This window comes from Jatropha curcas, chromosome 1 (assembly GCF_041381405.1).
Source record: "Jatropha curcas cultivar XTBG-Jc1 chromosome 1, XTBG_Jcur_1.0, whole genome shotgun sequence".
Classification (NCBI taxonomy): Eukaryota; Viridiplantae; Streptophyta; class Magnoliopsida; order Malpighiales; family Euphorbiaceae; genus Jatropha; species Jatropha curcas.
This window is the reverse complement of record NC_143151.1, coordinates 3,960,182-3,981,775: the sequence shown is the minus strand read 5'-3', so window position 1 is coordinate 3,981,775 and position 21,594 is coordinate 3,960,182. Positions and strand designations below refer to the sequence as shown.

The following is a 21,594-nucleotide window of genomic DNA, read 5'->3' as shown; positions in this document are numbered from 1 at the left end:
AGTAAACATGAAAGATTAAATAATAATGTTATATTAAATTTAATAAACCAAGTAGTCAAATGTTATAGAATATTTAATAGCAAAAATAGCATTTTTTTTTTAAATAAATTGGAAAAACTATTTAGCCCTTTTTAAAAAGAATTAAATATTGTAATTACCCTAATAATAATAATAATAGTAATTTTCTCTTTTAAAATAATAATCTATATTAATAATTTGAAATATCATAAATAGTGTTTTTTTTAATTAAAAAATTATTTTTTCATTAAAGTCCTTCAAATTTATTTCTTTGATTTTCATACCATATTTCAGTTTCTTAAAATGATACCTTTAAAAAATAAATATTTCATTCAAAGTATCTTATTAATCTCTCCTTTAAAATTAAAGTTGAGAGGGAAAGAGTGATAATTATTAATACATGTAATTAAATATTTATATATGATAGGCATGCTATAGTTTAATTTCAAATTAAAATCAACAAATCGAACAAAACTCAAAACTTAAGTTAATATTCGACGATAAAATCAATATCAAAAACAAGTATTTACAATTTGATTCTTGTTCTCTATTTTTTGAAATAGAAACTAGTGATTCTGGTTTAATATCGTAAAAAAAATAAAAAATTATGATATTAAAGACAATCAATGAAGATCTCAATTTATTTTTTGAACATAATATTTTCAAATATATTTTAATAGTATTCTTGTTAAACACATTTATAATTATTACTTGTCTTTATCCACACTACAATACTAAAAACTTCTTTTTAAAAAAAGAAAAAAAAAAAGGCTAGGGGTATTTTGTTGGTGGAATCTGATTGGAAAGTGGTTGAAAAAGTTAGATTCAATGTTTAATTTCAATTCTAGATTAAAGTTACAATATAATATTTTAATCTGTCTTAATAGTTTGAGAGTTTAGAAAATATGTGTATAATAATGTTAAATTAAAAGAAATATATATAATATAGGAAAAGAAAAAGGCAAAGATGGAATGAAAGTGGATTTGAAAAGGGGATAGGGAAAGAGCATGTCATGTGTTGGAGAGAGAGAGAGAAAGAAAAGGGAATTGCCTTTACAGCCAGCAAGAAGAGGAAAGAGGTTAAAATGATTATGCTATAATTGTTGTGGAGATTCTAGTGTTCGCCGTCCGTGAGCGATGAGTGGCTCACAGAGAGGGACCCACACCTAACATATAGACAAGAGAAGACTGCTTCTTTTGTCCACCTCTTTCTCCTTTCTCTTGGAATTCGTTCCCGCCCCTCTCTTCCTGCCTGCTGGCGACTCGCTCATCCACTACTCTCCATTTACACTGCAGAATCTTTTTCTTTTCTTTTTTTCTTCAAAAAAATAAATTTTTTTTTTACTTAATTTCATTTTTCTTATTTATTGTTTCCTTAATTTCAAAATTATAATTTAATTTACCAATTGAGGATTTTACATTTTTACTAAAATACAATTTTCAAATAAATTTTACTTATAAAAACAAGATTTAAATGTAATTAATTTGCACTGATAAGAAAAACAAGATTTAAATGTAATTAATTCGTACTTATAAGAATATTTCACCTAAATACCGCTCTCCATTTGAATAATTCATAATTGTGATTATGGGATAACTTTTGCATATTTACTCCATATACCCTCAGATGTTTTATGTATTCTTGCTAAAAAAATTGGGGCATTTTTCTTTAAAATGATAATACTTTTTAATTTATGGTTCAGCTTCAAAATTACTATTTAAATCATAATATGAATAATGCACATATAAAATATATGCAAGTTTGAAAATTCAAATTTGGACAGTGTGGTGACTGAGCAAAGTAGCTATCAGAATTTGATGAGTCCTTCTCCTCCTTTCAATAATGCAATTAAATTATAATATATATTCCAACACCTTTATATAATTATTTATTATTATTATGACAATAGAAAAGCAAATCTCAAAAGAAACTAAATATAATATTTAAAAGAAGATTCACTGACATCATATAGAATCAGACCAGAAACAATAACGAATATTTAAAAGATAACCAACTCAGTTATTAATCTCACGAAAAAGATAAGAAGTCGTATACTCTCGTTCTCTCTATCAAGAGTAAAAAAATTTATCTACATTTGCATTTCTATTAGGGGAAGAAAATTAAGAAATTGGAAAATGAATTTTTAAGTTACTGTTAAGATAAGTGAATAAATAGGAATTTGATGATATTAAAATGTTAAATCAAATAAAGAAGTGGGGGCATGTTTGTCATGTTTGTCAAAAAAAATGCTAAATCTATCATTATTCATAACCCCAATATTCAACACCTAGACCTTCATGTATAATTACTTGAAAAAGACATATATATCCATCCATCAACATTTCTTAATCAATCTCCCGAACTTTTATAAACTTGTAAATTCCATCGTACACTTGAAGGTAATTAAAACCTTTCTAAACAAAAAAAAAAACAAAAAAAAAAAAAAAGTCTACGTACCAACTAGAAAGAAAAATATTAAATAATTAATCAAATCGAAATAAAGTTTTATTTTATGATACGTTGAATTTTCTTAATCAAATTAAGAAACACAAATTCCAAGAGTTCACATTAGGTAAATAGTAATTCTCTTGGGTTTGTGGAATTCCAAAATAATTCATTTCTCTACAGAAGCGAATATATGCTTTTTATTTATTTATACAATTTTTTTTATTCAAAAATGAAAATTGGTACTATCAATCACATGTCTGTTTGGTACGTAGCATTTAAATAAATATTTCACACGAAAAAAGAATAACTGTCGTTCTTCTTACGTCACAAGTACGCAATATATATATATATATATATATATATAGCCACCAGACAAAAACAAAATACACCCACCCTACATTGTATATACTTCAGTGTAGAAAATCTATTGGGCTTCCATTTATTTCAGAAAATCTATTTTTAAATAATAATATTTTTTTTTTCCATTACTTTATTGATTAATAAAATCATTCAAATATCAATAAGGCGTGATTCCTGGTTTTCTGTGGGACAACTCGAACTATTAATTACTTAGAATTAAACAATCAAGTTTACCCTTTCAAAAAAAAAAAAAAAATCAAGTTTATTTTTATCCTATTCTTATTTAATTAATTAAAGACTTGGTCTTAGTCCAATGTTGAAATTTGGCTCCTATATGCGAATTTTTTTTTTTTTTCTAGTTTGGTATATATATAGAGAGACAGTGGCCCCACTCCCAACTTTTTTTTTTAGAATTTATTTATAAAATAATAAAAAAATTTCAATTTTATCTCTTAAAATAATATACTTTCTTAATTTCAATCTCTTAATTAATTTTTTTTTTCGCTTTCCAAATCTTCAGTCCTCATTCCATTGGTCCATATTCTTTTTAATGTATCGTTCTATGAAATGCATGCAGATCCATAATTAATTAATAACATAAAATAGAATATAATTAGATGCCCCAACTTCTGTCTTGAAGAAAAAAATAATAAATTTTTGTAATATAATTTGAATGATATAATTGCTTTAGGAATGAATTTTAAATTTGAATATCTATATTTTCATAAAAAGCATATCGAAGCACATTTTTTTTGCCAAGACATTGAGAAACTTGCAATTCCTTAAGTCATTGGAATTAGCTTTTTTTTTTTTTTTTTTTTTTTTTTGAAGTCAGAGTATAGAGCAGCTCATCTATTCCCTATGAATTTGGTTATTTACAATTTAGTTTTGTCCTTTTTTGTAAAAAAATGTAGTAAAACCCCAAAAAAAAAAAAAAAATTTTGAAACAAAGGAAACCAGTTGGCTGTCCTACACTTTTTCTTTCTTTTTTTTTTTTTTTTTTCTAATTTTGTTTTCATTCCATCATGTTGGACAAAAAGAGCCCATTTCTTTTCATAGTAGGGACTAACTCCCCCACATGGGCCGGCTACTCTAAAGTAATGGGCCTAGACTTTGCACCCATTTGTTTTCTATTAAATTATTAATTGGTTGTATATGTGATATTGTACATATAAAATTCTCTCCTTTGGCTTGGATTTGGCTAGTTTAACTTTAGGATACATTTTTAGAAAAAAAAAAAAATCTTTAAGCTTTTGTTCTTTTTTATTTTATTTTTTAAACATAAAAATTATTATTAAATATAGTTATTTTTTTATTATATAAATAAACTAACTTGTCTGCTCCATCTTTCTTAGATAATATTTTTATTTATGGTTTAAGCAATTTATAAAAACAGCATTTTCATTAAAAAAATTATATATTTCTTCTAATACATAAAAATAAGAAAAAAAAATATTCCAAACTTATTAGATGTTTAATATATGATTTAAAAATATAATTGTCCATTTGTATTTTTAAATTGCAATTGTTTTTAGAGATAACACTGTATAGTTCTTGGCATTGAAATTTTATATTTTATTTCCAAAAAGATGGTTTAGTTTTCAGCCATGTCACTCTCACATACACAACAACAAAACCCATTTAACGTTGATCCAAATGAGAAAAACAAAACCATACTTAGGATTCTAATTTCTACGTTCCAAAAACATCGATTTAAACTATGTTTTTAACTCTAATATATCTATATGTATGTAGCTAGTTTTAGGGCCTATGACTTAAGACCAAAATACAAATATCTTCTGTCTCCATCCCTAATAGACTTTGAAACTTTGGTATCATCTTTTTTTTCTAATGAAAAATCTTCACTAACGCAGTTACCTTCTCATTCAGTCATTCCTCTAGTAATTTTCTTTTTTGAAGAAATAAATCTGTACTCTTCTTGTAGTGAACTGATACTATAAAATTAAACCAAATGTATATTTTATATGCTTTTATTCTTTTATTATTTGATCATGTTTGTGGTATATATCATTAGATCAAAGATTCTATCCATCAAGTTCAGTATCAGTTCACTGCACTCGTCAAGTTTGCATCAATTGATTGTAACAATAATTTTGAAAATGCATATATATAAACGAGTGAGTATGAGGAATAAAATTCTAAAATGGATACGGGAATGATAGCTCAAAGTTGATGAATACACCCCCGCTTTCATCCGTAGTGGAGTGTTTTGCATGCATGATACAGGGGCCTCTAGCTGTCTTAATTGCCAGTTGCAACGTGTGTGTGTACATATATATTATAGAACAATATCCAAAAAATAAATAATTGTAGAGAAATGGTTACAGAGTAAAGCACAGAAATCGTCATCAAGGGAAGTTGAAAGGCGTCTTATTCCCCATTATTTTAAATTATTTGCATTGCATTATTCTCATTATGGGAAATTGACAAGGAGTAAATTTTTATTATCATATGGTATATATTATGAACACTCATGTGCTAAATATCCCGTAGACCTTGGGCTGCGATACAAACTAAATTCATGCTCTGCAAAAACTGCCAATGACAGGATCTTTTTACGTAATCTTCTACCAAATTTCAGGATTATGATACAAATATTAACCATAGCTAATTTTTCTGCTTATATATAACTGTGGTGTTGACCAACGGTTAATGTCGTAATCAAAATTTACTTAGTGCTGATTCAACAATTTTAGAGCCATCTACATATAATAATCTCCTTCGTCAGAAACTGATAGGGTTACTGACAAATTTGAGAACCAATAGTTGGTAAATGGCAAGGGAAAACATATGAAATATGTATATCATCTACACGTACACTGTTTTGGCATTTGGGAATACCTCTAACTTAAGGACATGAAAGGTAATTAATACTACCTTCAAAGTGTCCATTTTGTGTTATGGAAGGTAGCAAATGAATAGGAATTCGACCGACCAAGTAATGTCCAAAAATGTAGCTTTCTAGTATGTTTCGTTAAACATAATATTAATACGTAAATTTATTTGGCTCGTTCCTGTCTATTATCTTAATTGCTGTCCTTAACTGCATGAAATTGGACCATATAATCCCTCGCAGCTGTTCTCTTATAATTTACAGCCGCTGCATGAAAGTCTATTAGCTTAGACTTTCTTTGCCTGTTGATAATAACGCAACTTATTGATTCGCTGAATCTCCATCCGAAGAGGAGACACAGAACAAATTAAAGCTAGTAATTCTTAATTTATTATCAATGGAAAGAGAGCACAGTTCTAATTTCAAATTTCCTCCAGGTTTTAGGTTTCATCCATCCGACGAAGAGCTAATTATTCATTACTTAATTAACAAAGTATCTTCCCGTCCGCTTCCGGCTTCAATCATTGCCGAAATCGATCTCTATAAGTGCAATCCATGGGAGCTACCTAGTCTGTCTTCTTCTTCTATTTTTCAAGATTCATTTTTTTTTTTTTTTTTTTTTGAGTACCCTTACATATATTCCTTGGCAAAAATAACTCATTGTTCTATCAAATAAAAAAAAAAGAATTTCCATAGTTTAGTTGTAATATCGGAAATTATTTTCTGGAATTTACAGTATATTGAAAAATCTTTTTTTATTTATTTTCAATTTATAAATCTATAAGAATGATTAAACTTGTGATATTTTGTTTTGTTAAAAATGCAGAGAAGGCTTTGTATGGGGAAGATGAATGGTATTTTTTCAGTCCAAGAGAGAGGAAATATCCAAACGGAGCGAGGCCCAATAGAGCAGCTGGATCAGGTTATTGGAAGGCCACTGGCACTGATAGGCCTATAGTCACTTCTTCAGGATCAAAGAACATTGGTGTCAAAAAAGCTCTAGTTTTTTACTCAGGAAGGGCTCCTAAAGGAATCAAGACAGATTGGATCATGAATGAGTATAGACTACTCGACGCAGCAACGACAAACCCCTCCAAATCGAAAGGATCCATGAGGGTAAGTCGGATGTCACTTATTTTCTGATAAAAGTTAATAGTTTTTAAATATCTTTTAAAGTTGTCAAAACCTTTAATAATATTACTTCTGAACTAACATTTTATAAAAGGTTAATCCATATAATGTTTAGTTGCTTTTAGCGTAAAAGCTATTCAAACAGCTAAATGCTACTCAAACAACTGACGGCTACCAAAACAACTAACCTTACTTAGAGAAAAGTCCAGTATAAACAAATAACCAAACAGGACAGATACAGTAAAGAAATCATAGGCAAATAGATAAATCCAATATTTTTCTTGTTTCGATATGATTCTCGAGTATATGAATACGAATGATTTTCTTTTATCTTCATAACCAATCCTTTTAGTTACAATCAATACTTAATTGAGGCCTTGAACGAATTTATTTCTACACAAGAACAGAACATTTTGCAGAAGTCTTTACTAATGATATTCAAGAATGGTTGAGAATTAGTGGGATATGAAAGTTTTACCAGGATGTTGGGTAGTCAACCTAGTTCAAACAAATGAAACCTAAAGAAACAACTATATTAAGGTGGCAAGATAAATCTGCAATCTAGTGGTATAAGAATTATACCTTAAAGTTTCATTCTTCCCCTTTCTGCATCTCTGCTTCATACCTCTGCATATTTTACTCGAACCTATTTGGTAAAAAAGATTATCCTGTTTTTACAGTTAGATGACTGGGTACTATGTCGAGTTCGACACAAAGGCAGCATGTCCAAGATCACATATGAAGTTCAAGACAGTTACAGCAAGGACCTGGTTTGGTACTTTCCAAAGATGGAGGAATCATGTTGCATAAATGCAAATTACAACTCAGACATGATCACCGACTGTTTGAACAAGGACTGTCAACTACTAGCTTCCATACTTGCCGGGCAAACTTTACCTCCTATTGAAACCATTTCAGGTGTTAGCAACCAAGGGAGCAACAAGGATAACGGTTTCACTTCAACTTATGAAGATAATAGTGATAAGTTGAATTCGCCAGTGACAGTTTCTTCGTTCAGTAATCTTAGCCCACTTAAAAGGAAACCTAATGAGGAAGTTAGGTGTGACAATCTCATTTCAGTGGATAAAAACCTAGACAGTGGCGATAAAGTTGACGATCTTCTACATAGAGACATGCTATCCAGCAATAATTTGAACTACTACAGCCATAACCAGTCTCAGTACAGCTTCTACAACCCTAACATGTTTGATCCAATCAGTGGCTTTCTTGAGCTTAATGAGTTCGCCTTCATCGGTAAACACATTCAATAATGAACATTTTGCAGGAGACTTCTTGCAAAAAGTCTGATTGTACGGCAAAACATGTATATATGCTGCAAAGGAGGATAAGTTTCCAGGGGAATGGGCAGTAGATCAACCAAAGAAGCAGCGATGTAATCTTCTCATAATTAAATATCTAGTTCCATAACTTGCAATGATGATAACAATAAACGTTCATGCATTTCTATATGATATGCAGTCAAGAAGATAATAAAAGCCAATGGCAGGCAGAATAGGTGTGATGTATTAAGAAGCAAACTTCATAGTGATGACAACAACAAACGTTTGTGCATTTTTGTATGATACGCTGTCAAGAATACAATAAAGCCAGTGACAGACAAATTAGGTGTAATGTATTATAGAAGCAAACTTGAACTGGATCCATATGCTTAAAGCTTCAACAATTATTTCAAACTATTAATACAGAACACCAAATGCGAAATAATTTCCTGAGGACAGTAATAAATGAAAATATATTTGTGATAACAAGAGAGTACACAAGAGCCCTCGAATGATGAAATTGCTATACCAGACGACGTTATCATCAAGCATGCAGCAGATCAAGGCCTTGAAATCCATTCACTGCAATATACTGAAAGAAACAGTGTCGGAATTTATTAGACAAGTTCCCAGACAGAAAAAAGCAGTCAAAAAACAAAGAATTCAGTATGCAATTAAGCAATAGTCTGGTTTTCAACAGCAGATCCTAACGAAAACTAAAAGCGCACCATCTCTTTAAATTCATCATAACGATAAGATGGATATTTGTTACATGTATGGATAAATCAAACAACCTTCGTCATGTAAGTGCATTATATAACTAAACTTAGAAATCTTAGTCTTTATATTTTAAAAAGAACAAAAGTAGAAAGAAAAAACATGGCTATTGCAGAATGACAGTTTGCACTAGTTACATCTCTTTGATACTTGGTTTTTGTAGCCTTGTTTTACAAATGAATTCCAGGCTGCATTTATGCAGAACATAACATAACCAACATTTATCTTTCCATCAAAAGCTTAACCAAAACACATTAAGAAAACAACAAACAACCCATTCCATAATCAAGTCAGGAAATTGAAATTGCAAGAAAATACTCAAGATAAATGCCTCTAAAAATATTGTCCAATTATGAAAAAATCAAAATAGATAAGGTACTTACTTGTATAAATAGGAACCAATTCCAAGTATTACACAAAGCAGAACAATGTCAATGCAGAAGTTTCTACTGGACCTCAACTGAAAGTAGAGGAAAACAATGAAGGAGAAGAAATTTTTATTTTATTAGAACCATGTCCAGTGTGTTCAAATAAAAGAAAGGTGGTGGCACTTCCAAGTCTGCATAATAGGAAATCTATAATAGGAATATTCATATTCATAGCAATTACCTGGACAATTGTTTGCTTAAGTCTAACATTTGTATTTTTAAGATCTGAAGTTGCTTTATCCACCTACAAGAGTAGCAAAACATAACCATTTAACAGGCCCTTTGTATATTATTTTGGCTTCATTATCTAACTGAAAATACAAGAGTATCATGAAGAATAATGCTCACCTTTGCATCAATTTCATCAATTAAAGGTACTTGCCTATCCAATTCCTGAGCATATTAAAACAAAGGACAAATTGAGTATCTTATTCCTTTCCCTTCTTCAGTAAAACCATCAAAAAAACTGAATTCTACATGTAACAAACCTCATTCATATCATGAGCCAAATCTTTTAGTGTGTCCAATCCTTCTGATATAACATCAAGGCCTTGGTCCTGTGCAAATGAGAAGGCAAAATAACAGATGATAAAGTGTGGAATCCTAATCAATAAATCAGCCTAAAATGTTTCAACTATAGATTAAATATCATAGTAACCAAATTAATCGGGAATCTTACATGCCTGTTTTAACTTCCGCATTTCATACTCCTGTCTAAATTGACTTGATTCTTCAGTTTGTTGGAAAAATCCATCATTAAGGTAATCATCTGCTTGTTGCCAGTAGGGTAACCAACAACTTATGTTAAGCTCACATCCAAAAGAAATACACAATAAGGGGCGCTAGCAATATTATTACCCGACGAATCGAACTTAATATTTTTATTAGGTGCTGATCCTCCCCATCCTCCAGTTTGTTTGCTTGCCGCTGCTGCAATCCCATCTGGTATGGCTTGAATCCTCTCTGGCAGTGCAAGGACCAGGTCAGGCCGGATGGCTTGGTCTTCTTTTGAAAGTCCTTTGACCTGTGATTACACAACATTCTAATTAAACCAAGTTCAATCATGACATTGCAAAGGACACCTAAAGGAAACAGGATTCAGGCAAGATAATAAATGTGAAGAAGAAAACAAAATGTTACGAGGAGAGAGTGTGGAAATTTTGCATAATATACATATATACATAATAAAGAGAGAGAGTGAAAACTTTCATGGACTACATGCACATCAAACAGAAAATTAAAAGTTATGCTCAATGCCCGTAGTCTTGCATCTGAAAGTTCTGATTATGCATTCTGATTATATCTACAATCCATGTCACAAATTTGTTCTCTATAGATAAATAACAAACCATTAAATTAATTTCAAAATCTGAAGTAAACATTTTTTTTTCTCTCTCTCTGTTTCTTAACCATCATCATCTAGCCAGATATGGCCTTAAAACTTATACCCAACCTCTCAGTCCCGTCACCACATCAGCTGAAGCCCAAGATTGAGCTTTCAGCACATTCATCGTTTTAGTTTCTATTACATGGTAGCAATGAACTCATGCTTGAGCATCATAAAAAAGGAATGGATACAAAAAGACAATCAATGCCATGCTGCCTCCATCATAGTGTGAGGAGTCTTAATACTAGTGTCATAATTAACAGCACAAGATAAAGGTTTTAGAATAGCATTGTGGTAAGCATGTTTGCATGTATGCGAGCCCCACAAAATGGCTTATAAAAAGTTAAATGCAGCTCTTTAGCAGGACATTATTTTATTATTAAATATAAGCAGCAGACAACCTCACTTACAAAATGTAAAAGGTGGCAACACAGAGTATTTCCAAGTAACATGTACTAACCTCAGGATTTAAGAATTAAGTCTTGGTAAAACATATGAATCAAAAGAACATAGCTACACCCTTGCAGTAATTTATCAAGCTGGAGAGGGTAAAGCAAGCTCGGTCATTGTAGTAAAGAACCCTCAAAGCTGACAAGTATTCTCTTATGAAATGTTTTTATTATAAAGTTTCAAAAGAGATCTTCAATTTTCCAAGAAGAATTTATGTCTAATTTCTACCGCTCTTTCACTCTCATGTTTTTTATAAACATAATTTTGCTTCTTTGAGTTGAAATTCTTTCTTGAAAGCTTCTGCTCACAATGTCCACTGCTTAGGATTTGCTGCCTGTTATTTCATGTTAATGAAACACAGACTAGGTGGATAACAATATCCAGTTAATTTAGTTTGCAAGGATTTATGAGACCAAAGTTCTTGCGTCCTTTCTGTTTTCATTTATTTCGAATGGTTTCATTTATCTTTTTCAACAACTGTTGGAGGAAAGTCTTGTATTACTAGTCCCTTCAAGAGTCCTTAATGTTAACATATTTCTTCAGATCTGATGTTTAGTCCAACTTACTTCCCCAATCTAAGTCCATAGTCATCGTTATCAATTAGCAATTGTAAAAACACAATAGAGGTTGGAAAGTCCACTTTATTTTATCAAAATCTTGAGTGTGCAAGCTGGCCAAGGTAAAAATATAAGTCTGTTTCCAGAAGTATATCATACATCTAATAATCTAAACACCTTATTGCTGTATTATTATGCAATACAAGTATATGACAACAACCATATGGCGATAAATCTGCTGTCACATTCCCAATACCCTAAATAATACATGAATATCCATATTTATTTAACTTTCTCATCCCAAACCTAAATTTATTTTTGGACACACATTTCAAAACGCTGAGGTATATATTTAGCATATGTAAGTAAATGCAATGTAATGTAATGACGTAGCGCTCGTAGTTAATCATTCCTTATTCTATTGAAATTCTTGATCCAAACTGCATTATGTCAATTGCATACTAAAAAATTACAGACATGGAAAAGAAAAAAAAGGAGAAAAGTGAATTCACCTTCTTGTGAGCCAATTTTTTCAGCTTTGGGAGTTCTTCCATCAATTTAGCCTTAGTCCTACGAACCTCTGCATTCATTGCAGCCGCAGAAGCCCTGTTCTGCTCTATTGCAGCCAGCTCAGATTTCTGCAGAAAATAATAAAATCCAAATATAGAACCTTATTTCTCTTCTTTAATCGGCTTGAAAATGCGAAGAACTAACATTCCTTGTTTTAATTTTCTTTATGTTATTATTATCTTGTTTTTTCCATTTCTCGCCTCCTAAGATCAAAATATCAGCTCCTTTGATGAATAATTTTTTTAAAAGAAATAACTGTCAACTGAAGAGTACGAGCTTCTGATTTTATTTTCCATAATTTCTTCGCAAAGCACAAACAATTAATAAAAATGAGGGAATGGAATCAAACATTGAGAGCAGCTTCAATGTCGGCCTCAACCGAGGCGTAGAGGCTAGCAAAGGCGTCATCGCCATAGGCATTGAGCTCTCGCTGCTTATCGATGTCGTACTTGTCGTATTTCTTGCAAATTTCATCGACTCTGAACAAAATATCTATCACGCTCATCTTGATTCCTCCTCCTTTTGATTGATGATGGAAAGAAATGGAATAGAGAGAAAATGAGAGAAAGAGAGGATCTGGATTCTCTCTCTAGTTTTGGCATGGTTTTTTCTTTCTGGCCTCTGAAGTCTCTGTATCCTTCTTTTGGCCGCTGTTGGCGTGGGCAAACGAGGCGTTGAGCGTAGAAAGCGGTTTTGGGAGAAATTGAAGACGAGAGGAGAGAAGAAATACTCAAACGACACCGCTGTTTTTGGCGGGCACATGATATCAGGGCCCGCAATTTGCCACGTCACTGTTGTGGATTTTATTTTTTACGCGATCATTCTACGACAGCAGCCTTAGCTGTCGTTTATCATTAAAAAGAACACACGACATTGCATCCTAATCATACCACAGCAAACATTGTTCTTTTTAAAGAAAAAGTCAAAAAGTCTGTTTGATTGATCCGAAAGAAAATGAAAAAGAAAAATACACATAGGAGGAAGCCTTTATTTAGACTGTTTATATGGTGTCCATTTCTTAATAGTGACTTTTACGTGATATGGAGTTTCTTTAATATGCTATCAACTATAATATACACGCCCATTTTTTTTTATTATTATCTCATTGCGAATTTTGACCGTTATTTAAATCAAATTTATTTATTAAAAATCATGTTATTTATTTAAATTAAGTCCGTTCATGAAAAATGTTATTTTAATTTCTAATAACTAATTTAAAATATAATGATTAAATTTGATCTTTGATTGCCAAGAAAATATTTTAATCAAAACGGAGTAATTTAATGAAATCTTCCTTTTTCTCAGCTTGATTGGTGCTTTAGCTCAGATAATTGGATCTAAAGCCAAATGATGAGTCAAGAATTATCATGGAAGCAAACAAATAAAACAACAATCCATCAAGGTTTCAACAACACAACTACTATTTGTACATAGCCTGATACAAGGGAAGGGCTTAAGAGAAACAAAGAAGTTTAAGTTACAAATCAAGGATCCGAATCATCGGTTGGATTCGGGTTGGGAATATGGTTTCGGATAGTATAGATTATGCTCCAGGAGTTACACTAGTACGATAAAGCTTGCCAAACACGTGCAGAGCGGTGACGAAGCCGATGAAGCAGAGACTCATAACGAGAACGACGGTAGGGGAGATCTTGAGGCCTGGAGCATCATCGGTGTAAAACCGAAGCATATTACTGCTGCCACTTCCGATAGCTCCGGCGTTGGATGCAGAAGCGGAAACGGAAGATCCAAAACGGCGTCGACGCATACCAGCTGTTGCAGCAGCAGAGCCGCGAGGAGCCGTGCCGCCAGGACGGGAGGTGGTTGAGGTGGTTGTTTGAGACTGAGAAGAACCTCTGCCCATGGTTAAACTTCAACCAACGAAAGAAGGGAAGAAATTGGTGAAATTTTAGAAGCTGGATTAGGTAGAGAGCGGAGAGTATTGGGAGTCGTGACTTGTAAGTGTAAAAGGGGAAGAAGACGGGTAGGTTCGTAAATATAGGGAAATGAAAAGGCATTTTGACCGAGAGACATTATTATATTTATCCTTATTATTATTTGGATAGGATAACCATGGGTGGGTCTGGAAAATTCGCGCTTTAGCTAGTTGTTTTAGTTACACTTTAACTAGTGACCTCGACTTTGATTTCATTTGGATTTCTAGGAGCATTTGAAATTAATATAAGGGCTCCGTTCCATTATGTTTATATAATTTAATAAATATAAATATTAAAAATTTAGTCAATAAAAATTATTTTATTATTTTATTATTTTTATTTTATTAAAATAATAATAAAAGTCATTAATTTAATAAAAAATTATAAAGATTATTATGAAAAAAATAATCATTTACATGTATAAATTTAAAAATTTTATAAATATTTTGAAATATTTGAAAAATGAATAATAAGCAAATAAAATGGAATAAAAGAATATTATTTTCTATACTTTTTTCGAATAAAAAATATAAATTTTTAAGTGTTAATATAAAATTTGAGTACTTTTTTATTTTAATTGTATGTATATTCAAATAAATTGTAAAATAACTAAAATTTGAGAAAACTTGTGATATGTTTATATTGAATATTGTGACTGGGCTTTATTTACCGTTCAAAAAATTTTCACTTAATTTTATCTTATGATGAATTATTATGTAAAAGAAATTAAAATATTTAATAGAAATTAAAATATTTAATTATTATCAAACTTTTTTTAGTACAAATTTTCAAACTATAGTTTATTAAATCAAAAGATATTGCAAAATTAAATGTACATAGGATGATGGGCCTAGTCCAAATGCTGAAAGGCCCATATATTTAAAGTAAATCGAATAACTTAAATTAACCCGAATTTTGTTATTTTAAATTTTTGACACCTTTAATTTTTACTTTAATTCTGTGGTACCTTCAATTTTCACTTTAATCCATCGACCATTTCAATTTATAAAATTACACATATTAAATATTTTAATTTTTAAATTTATTTTATTGAATACTTCGGCTTGTAAAATTAAAACAATTAAACACTTATTAAAAAGTTAAAATTTATGAAAATTATTATTTCAAAGATCATGCTAATGACATATCAAGTTAATATTTTACTAATAAAAGCTAAAATCTCTAAAAAAATTTTAATATTAATATCGTACAAGTTCAGTGAATAATAGATTATTCATAAATTTTAGGATGCTAAAAAATTAAAATTATAAAATTCAAACTGAATTTATATATTCAACCTAAATCGAATCTAGTACGGTACAGGCATAAATGTGGATGTACAAAATAAATGGACTTTGGATAAATTTGTCATCCAACGGGCCGCTTTTGTGTTTTTAAGAGTAATTGCCAGCGTTCTGGAAGCACACAAGGCGAATGGGTGATCCTTTATAAATTAAACAAGCAAATGTTACCCGAGCTTCGCTGCGGTTTTTGCAAGCGTTAAAAAATAGACAAATTGAAATTATCTTCCTCTATTAAAAATAGACTGTCTTTCAAATGTATCTTGTTCTAGCCTTCCCACTATAGATGGATCTCCAAAGACCTTCTCTGAGGGAAAAAACTCTTTCGAACTCATGTATAAACTTCTCCGTTGTTTATGCTTAAGAAATCAAAAATTGCTCAGTCTACCAGTTTAGAAAGGGCCATTTTTACCTAAGAAAGCATAGGACATAGACAATTAACCATGTTTAATCTATGCCCTGATACTTAAAAAAAAAAAAAAAAAAAAAAAAAAATCTATGCCCTGATATATACAATGAAGAGATAAACATTACAAGTAGCTACTGCATAGTAGGCCTAATCAGATGCAAAGGGTCGGGAATTTTCTTAACATTAAAAATTAAAAGGAAAATACAGGTTAGTTCCTAAAGATGCAAAATAACTAAACAGATAGGTTACTTAGTTTTAAAGAGATCCATGAAAAAGGAAACTTCATGTATATCCATAATCCAATGCAAAATTTCAATAATAGCAAGCAGACAATTACCGTACATGTTATATATTGATTCATGCCAAACAAAAAGACAATTACAGATAGGTTAGTTCCTATTATCTTTTTCTTTCCCGGAAAATTTTCTGGATAGGATTCATGCCAAACAAAAAGATAAGAAATTGATTTCCCTCTTTTCAAAATTCATTGCGAAAAGAAGAAGAGGCCGAATAATGTAACCTGAATGAGTATTTTTTAAGTATCTAACAGAACAAACAACACTAATAGCAATTAAGAAGAAAATAAAGGCAAATAAAAAGGAAAATTACATTGAAGTATCATCTGGAAAGGTACATGAAGAAGATGAGAGTGAAGTCAGTCGGTAGAGAAAAAACATCTGACACGGAAAGAGAAGAAGTCTCAAGAGAAAATAAGGGCATATTAGGAATAACATTAAAATGAAATGGTTAAAGGGGGCATAACACTGTTCCATGAACAGCGAATTTAGGTTTCATTTTAGTATATATATAATATTATTAAAAATATTATTTGTTGGTGTTGATGGATATTTTGTAGTGCAATAATTTTCAATTGGGTCGATAATACATGAACACTGAGCTTTTAAGAAAAAGTTATTACTATCGTGGTGGATATTTTAAGTCAAAAATATTTATGTCTTTACAAGTAAGTTTGATTGAACAAATATCAATAAGTTGAGAACCAAGATTTTTGAATTCTAAAACGTTATTGGTCAGGTTTCTAAATACTTACCACACCTTAAAAAAATTAACTTGAATTTTGAATACAATCATAAACAATTTCAAAATGAAAATATTTTAAATAGATTATTCAACAAATAGAATTATTAATAACTCAGATCGTGTAATGAGTTAATTTAGATTTCCCATATATTTATATAAACTCTAAAAATTGCGGGTAATTTAAATGGTTTATTCTATGGAATCACCTCGGACGATGACTCAAAAAGCTTTTTTTTTTTTTTAAATATATATATTTAGGTATTACATAGTTAACTTTCTTTTACAATAATTAAATATTTAAAATTCTGTACGATTTTTTTTTTATAATTTTAAATCAAACTCAAATTTTACTCTACACTTAGAACATAATTTTATCATTTTAAATTTTAGATTGATGAAAGTTATAAACAGTGTATGCATTAAGCAATAATATTTAAATCAGAACTTGATTTCTAATTATTAATTTAACATGCATGAAGTTCAGAGAAAAAAAATGAGTTGGATGGTTATATTAAGCTTGCCAAATGAAATCGAGATTCAAGAACAAACAAAACGCCAAATGAAGTAGTCTGAGTCTCAGACACGCATCATCAATTTGTCATTACTTCCACATTTAGAAATTCCTAAATTTGAAATTCCCAATACAACAATGATTCTGCATCTTTTTTCGAGATAACTAAATAGCCTTTTTTTTTTTTTTTTTTGATAGCATTAATAATAATAATAATATATTAATATATTATGGAATCAGGTTTCATAATTCATCATACGATAACTCCAAGATAAGTAACTATATATGAAGTGAGGCTTATTGAGAAAGGCTTATTATTAAAAAAACAAGTAACTTTAAACTTAATAATAGAATTTATAAATGTAAGTATGTAACCAAAACAGTGATTCAAATGGTAAGGTTTAACAGATTAGATGTCGAACAGTGAAAAAGCACTACAGGAAGTTGCAGTCACAAACCTGGAAAAGAAATGAAAAACAGACTTGAAGCATAAACCATGTACAATTTCAGAAAGACCAAACCATACATTAACAATGATCCGCACTCTCTCTTCTTTAAGGTGAAAAAAAAAAAAAGAACAAAGAGGTGACCGAACTAACAACCATACAAAGCTAGCTCCCAAGTCAGTGACAATTATTCTCTGGGTTAATTAGCAGTAACAGGACGAACAGGAGGGCCGTGAATGGCACAAAGACGACGAGTGGTTCGTTCTTTAGGATCACCTATAAGCTGATCACCATCACAAACGTAATATCGAGCTATACTAACAAACACAAGAATCGCACCCAAACACAAAACGGCGTAGCACTGGCGACCAAGCCTTCCTAACAAACCTTCTCCTATCTCCATCTCTGAATTTCCGATTTTTGTAAATCTTATGTCAAAGAAAGTAAAAGGGTTTGTAATATATATGAAGAAGATAGGCTGTGGGTTTTGGAAAACGAGAAACAAGGGGCAGAGAAATTAAAAAGATGACGGCCGCTTGTAGGAAAGTTGCAAAACAAGGGGAGGTTTTTACTTTATAAGGCAGTCGTTGTCGTTTTGTTGATTCTTGGAGGCAGAAAGTGATGGATCGCTTAGCTAATCGCTCTTTATTTGTTGCAGTGTGAGTGTGACACTTGGATCCATAAAATGGGAATTGTTTGCTTCTCATTTTTATTTTATTTGGTGGATTCTTTTCTTATCTTTAATCTGGGCTCTCAAAATTTTCTGATTCTGGTCTAGTGGGTTAATTCAGGCTTAATAGTGCTTCACAGCCTATTTCTATATTCTTTTTTAAAATAAGACTATTGCTATATTATTTGGTTGGGAAGTTAATTTCATTTAATAATCAAAGTGATTCATTTAATAAGCAAAGAATTACACACATGCATTTGGGTGAGTAGAATTCAAGCACGGTAGCTTCGTTCCCACTAGCTAGTGCAGATGCAAATGCTCTTTGCTCTGCGTCTCCTTGCTCTTCAGGAGTGAAGACCTTCTTTTGGGACTTTATGCTGTTACTTTGGCTGGTTCCGGCATCCAATTAGATGGGATTAAATGTATGAATCAAAGAATCTGAGGATTTGGAGATTGAATTAAAGAAACTGAAAGCAATTGATCCAAGAGCATGCAAAGATTTGAACAGCCAAGGAGTCTCAAAGCTGCAACCATTAGAAGTTTTAGGATGATGTTCAATATCCCATGGCCATTTCAAGCAAAATAAAGGTTGTTTAGGAGCAGGATAAATCTTTCATCTGCAATTTATACTAAAAAAAAGAATAAAGTTGTTACACTTTTTAAAGAATCTTAATAAAGTTGGTACACTTTTTAAAGAATCTTTCTCCCGTTGGTTTAATCCATAATCGATCCGGTCTAACCAAATAATGTCCATAAATTGAACTATGAGCGCTATCAGTATCAATTCAAAGTTTCAAATGGAAACCAGAGGAGCAAAAATGGAGGACGTAGGACACTTGACTCTTGAAGTAGCTAGAGGAACGAATCTGATTTCGAAGCTCATAGCTGTGCACGATAGTGAAAGGCGTAAGGCTCAACAAGGTTCTCGAGAACATCGCAATAAAATAAGCAAGTCTGAGTTTCTGAAGAGAACGGCTCGCTCGGAAATAAGGAGCGCCGACCAGCTGCTTGATGATTGCCAAATAGTCAATGACCAGAACCTAGCGACTTTAGACGAAGCACGGCAGCGAATTGACCGATTATCAGGTAATATTCCTGGATCTAGGGCTTGTTTGGTGAATTCTTTGTCGGAGATGAAAATGTTAGCGGAAATTTCTAAGGAGTGGAATCAGGCAGAAAACCTCAGATACTTATTGGAGGAGTCGCTAGCTTTGTGATTATGTGGATAGCAAGGAGAAATGGATTTGAATATTTTTTCTAGTTTGGATAAAAATATGCGAAGTCTTAAGTATGGATTAGGTTTTGAATTTCTCTTACAACTTACGAGTCTGTCTCTTAGTTTGTTGATACTCATATTTAGAACGCAAAAAAATAGGTTTGAATTTCTTAATTGTTTTCTTCTTACAACCTTCTGTTTGAAATTTTACTTCGGAGTCGGATGTCTTAAGAGTAGCGGAGTCTGATGTCTGAGTACAGGAGCTTGGAGCTTCGTCGGTGATTGAATTGTTGCTTACATTGCAGTTTATGGCCTATGTGTCAAGTGGAGTTGTTGGAAAATGAAATAAAACTTGCGTAAATTTCTTGTCTCTTGTTTCTCTTCTATTTCTGTCTTCCGTATTCAATTTCTGTTTTCCGTAATGTCAAAAGACCATGAATTAGAAAGAAAGAAAGAAAAAACAGAAAAGGAGAAAGAAATAATTTTATTTGTTTATTTATTTTTATTAAGTAAAACAATAAAATAATAAAGGATCTCAACTTGCGCCTTCATCTCACTGTAATTGGAATTGAACTGTTTGCATTCAACTCGCGCCTTCATATATTCTTCTGAGCTTTATATATTATACATGTATTAGTTACCTCTGACCACAATCGTTAAGTATTGGCTGATGATTCTTGGGCAATTTTCTTCTTCTTGATTGAAAAAATCAGATTTTGAAAGTCTTTCAAAACCAAATCCATGATTCTCACGATTTACTCAGTAGGAGCCGAAATAATTCGAGGGGAAACGTTATAGAGGAGAGATTAAGTCGTTTTATAGTTGCCTTGGCCTTTGCTTTAGCCGGAAATGGAGCAAACATCATCAGAGAGCTCATTGCTACAGTAGACGAAGTCTTCTTTCGTCGATTACTCTCTCACCAAGCTCAAATCACGCCATTCAAGACCCAAACGAGTTTCCTTGCAAAGAGATGATGAGTTTGGAGTCCTCGCTCGCCGGATTTGGCTATGAAATGGTCGGAAAACGATAAGAAGAAGAAGAGAAGAGGCTGTCGGTCGGGGGAAGGAGAAGGATACTAGAAATTGATTTTCCGTCTCCTACTCTCAGGATCCGCGCGTAAATTCGTCGGAATTTAATAAAACGGCCATCATTTTAAGCGTGTCGTCCAACCACATATTGTCGGGTTTGAGGACATCTTTAAATGGGCCTTCAAGTAAACGTTAATATTGAATTGGGTTAGGACATAACAGAATATGGGTTTCTCTCTCATTCAGCCCAAAATTCTATCACTCTGTCATTCCCAACTAACGGACGTCCTCCCTCCGAACTAACCCCCAGAAAGGCTTTCTCTTCTTTGCTTATAAGCTACTAGCATGCTATTATATTTCGAATTAATTAATTCTTTTGGATAATACTTTTTTTTTCCCACCTGCTTTATACGTTATTTGTACTCCTTAAATTTTACTTATTGCACGTAAATGTAATTTAATATTTATATATAATTTTCTATTAATTTTTTGTTATAAATTATAACATTATGAATAGTTTAGTAAAAATTCAAGAGCATTAATAAAGTAAAAAAATATTTTATGAAATAATAAAACTTTTCAAGATAGATAGTTAGTATAATAATTAATATATTAATCATTATTTTAGAGTCTCGTTTATAATTTTGCTATTTTATTTTTTATTTTTTTGCTAAATTTTGTGAGCATATAATGAATTTTATGGTTATCTTTTTGAAAAAAAAATTCTTTTAATGTGTTATATGATTTGCTAATATAGCATATTATATCATTAAT

At 31.3% G+C, this 21,594-nt stretch overlaps 3 protein-coding genes across 5 annotated transcripts; 1 reads left to right on the top strand and 2 right to left on the bottom strand.

Annotated features, from left to right (window-relative positions):
• The first annotated feature begins 6,078 nt into the window (after window positions 1-6,078).
• LOC105628331 (NAC transcription factor 29) lies at window positions 6,079-8,336 on the top strand. 2 transcript variants are annotated; one of them, XM_037639223.2, is made up of 3 exons: window positions 6,079-6,118; window positions 6,508-6,797; window positions 7,493-8,336. In XM_037639223.2, exons 1-3 carry the CDS (start codon window positions 6,079-6,081, stop codon window positions 8,081-8,083), a joined length of 921 nt encoding a protein of 306 aa, XP_037495151.1. In that variant the 3' UTR covers window positions 8,084-8,336. The 2 variants fall into 2 exon arrangements, with proteins under 2 accessions (XP_037495151.1, XP_089582794.1); XM_089726668.1 differs by having other exon boundaries at window positions 6,079-6,250.
• Window positions 8,337-8,423: 87 nt separating this feature from the next.
• LOC105628116 (syntaxin-72) lies at window positions 8,424-12,965 on the bottom strand. 2 transcript variants are annotated; one of them, XM_012209462.3, is made up of 9 exons: window positions 12,611-12,965; window positions 12,204-12,329; window positions 10,156-10,321; window positions 9,981-10,066; window positions 9,786-9,854; window positions 9,646-9,690; window positions 9,479-9,541; window positions 9,253-9,329; window positions 8,424-8,684 (listed from the first exon to the last, which is right to left on the bottom strand). In XM_012209462.3, the coding sequence occupies exons 1-9, from the start codon at window positions 12,764-12,766 to the stop codon at window positions 8,672-8,674; spliced, it is 801 nt and encodes a 266-aa protein (XP_012064852.1). In that variant the 5' UTR covers window positions 12,767-12,965; the 3' UTR covers window positions 8,424-8,671. The 2 variants fall into 2 exon arrangements, with proteins under 2 accessions (XP_012064852.1, XP_089582798.1); XM_089726672.1 differs by lacking the exon at window positions 8,424-8,684 and having other exon boundaries at window positions 9,249-9,329.
• Window positions 12,966-13,643: 678 nt separating this feature from the next.
• On the bottom strand, window positions 13,644-14,279 carry LOC105628117 (Preprotein translocase Sec, Sec61-beta subunit protein). Its single transcript, XM_012209464.4, has one exon. It carries the CDS (start codon window positions 14,123-14,125, stop codon window positions 13,805-13,807), a length of 321 nt encoding a protein of 106 aa, XP_012064854.1. The 5' UTR covers window positions 14,126-14,279; the 3' UTR covers window positions 13,644-13,804.
• Between the last annotated feature and the right edge of the window lie 7,315 nt (window positions 14,280-21,594).

Coding starts and splice junctions, on each gene's coding strand:
- LOC105628116 (XM_012209462.3), bottom strand. CDS start 12,766: ATGAGCGTGATAGATATTTTGTTCAGAGTCGATGAAATTTGCAAGAAA. Junction 9,855..9,980: donor AAATGCGGAAGTTAAAACAG/GCATGTAAGATT, acceptor TCATTTGCACAG/GACCAAGGCCTTGATGTTAT. Junction 9,542..9,645: donor TTGATGAAATTGATGCAAAG/GTGAGCATTATT, acceptor CTACTCTTGTAG/GTGGATAAAGCAACTTCAGA.
- LOC105628117 (XM_012209464.4), bottom strand. CDS start 14,125: ATGGGCAGAGGTTCTTCTCAGTCTCAAACAACCACCTCAACCACCTCC.
- LOC105628331 (XM_089726668.1), top strand. CDS start 6,079: ATGGAAAGAGAGCACAGTTCTAATTTCAAATTTCCTCCAGGTTTTAGG. Junction 6,251..6,507: donor CAATCCATGGGAGCTACCTA/GTCTGTCTTCTT, acceptor TTAAAAATGCAG/AGAAGGCTTTGTATGGGGAA. Junction 6,798..7,492: donor AATCGAAAGGATCCATGAGG/GTAAGTCGGATG, acceptor CTGTTTTTACAG/TTAGATGACTGGGTACTATG.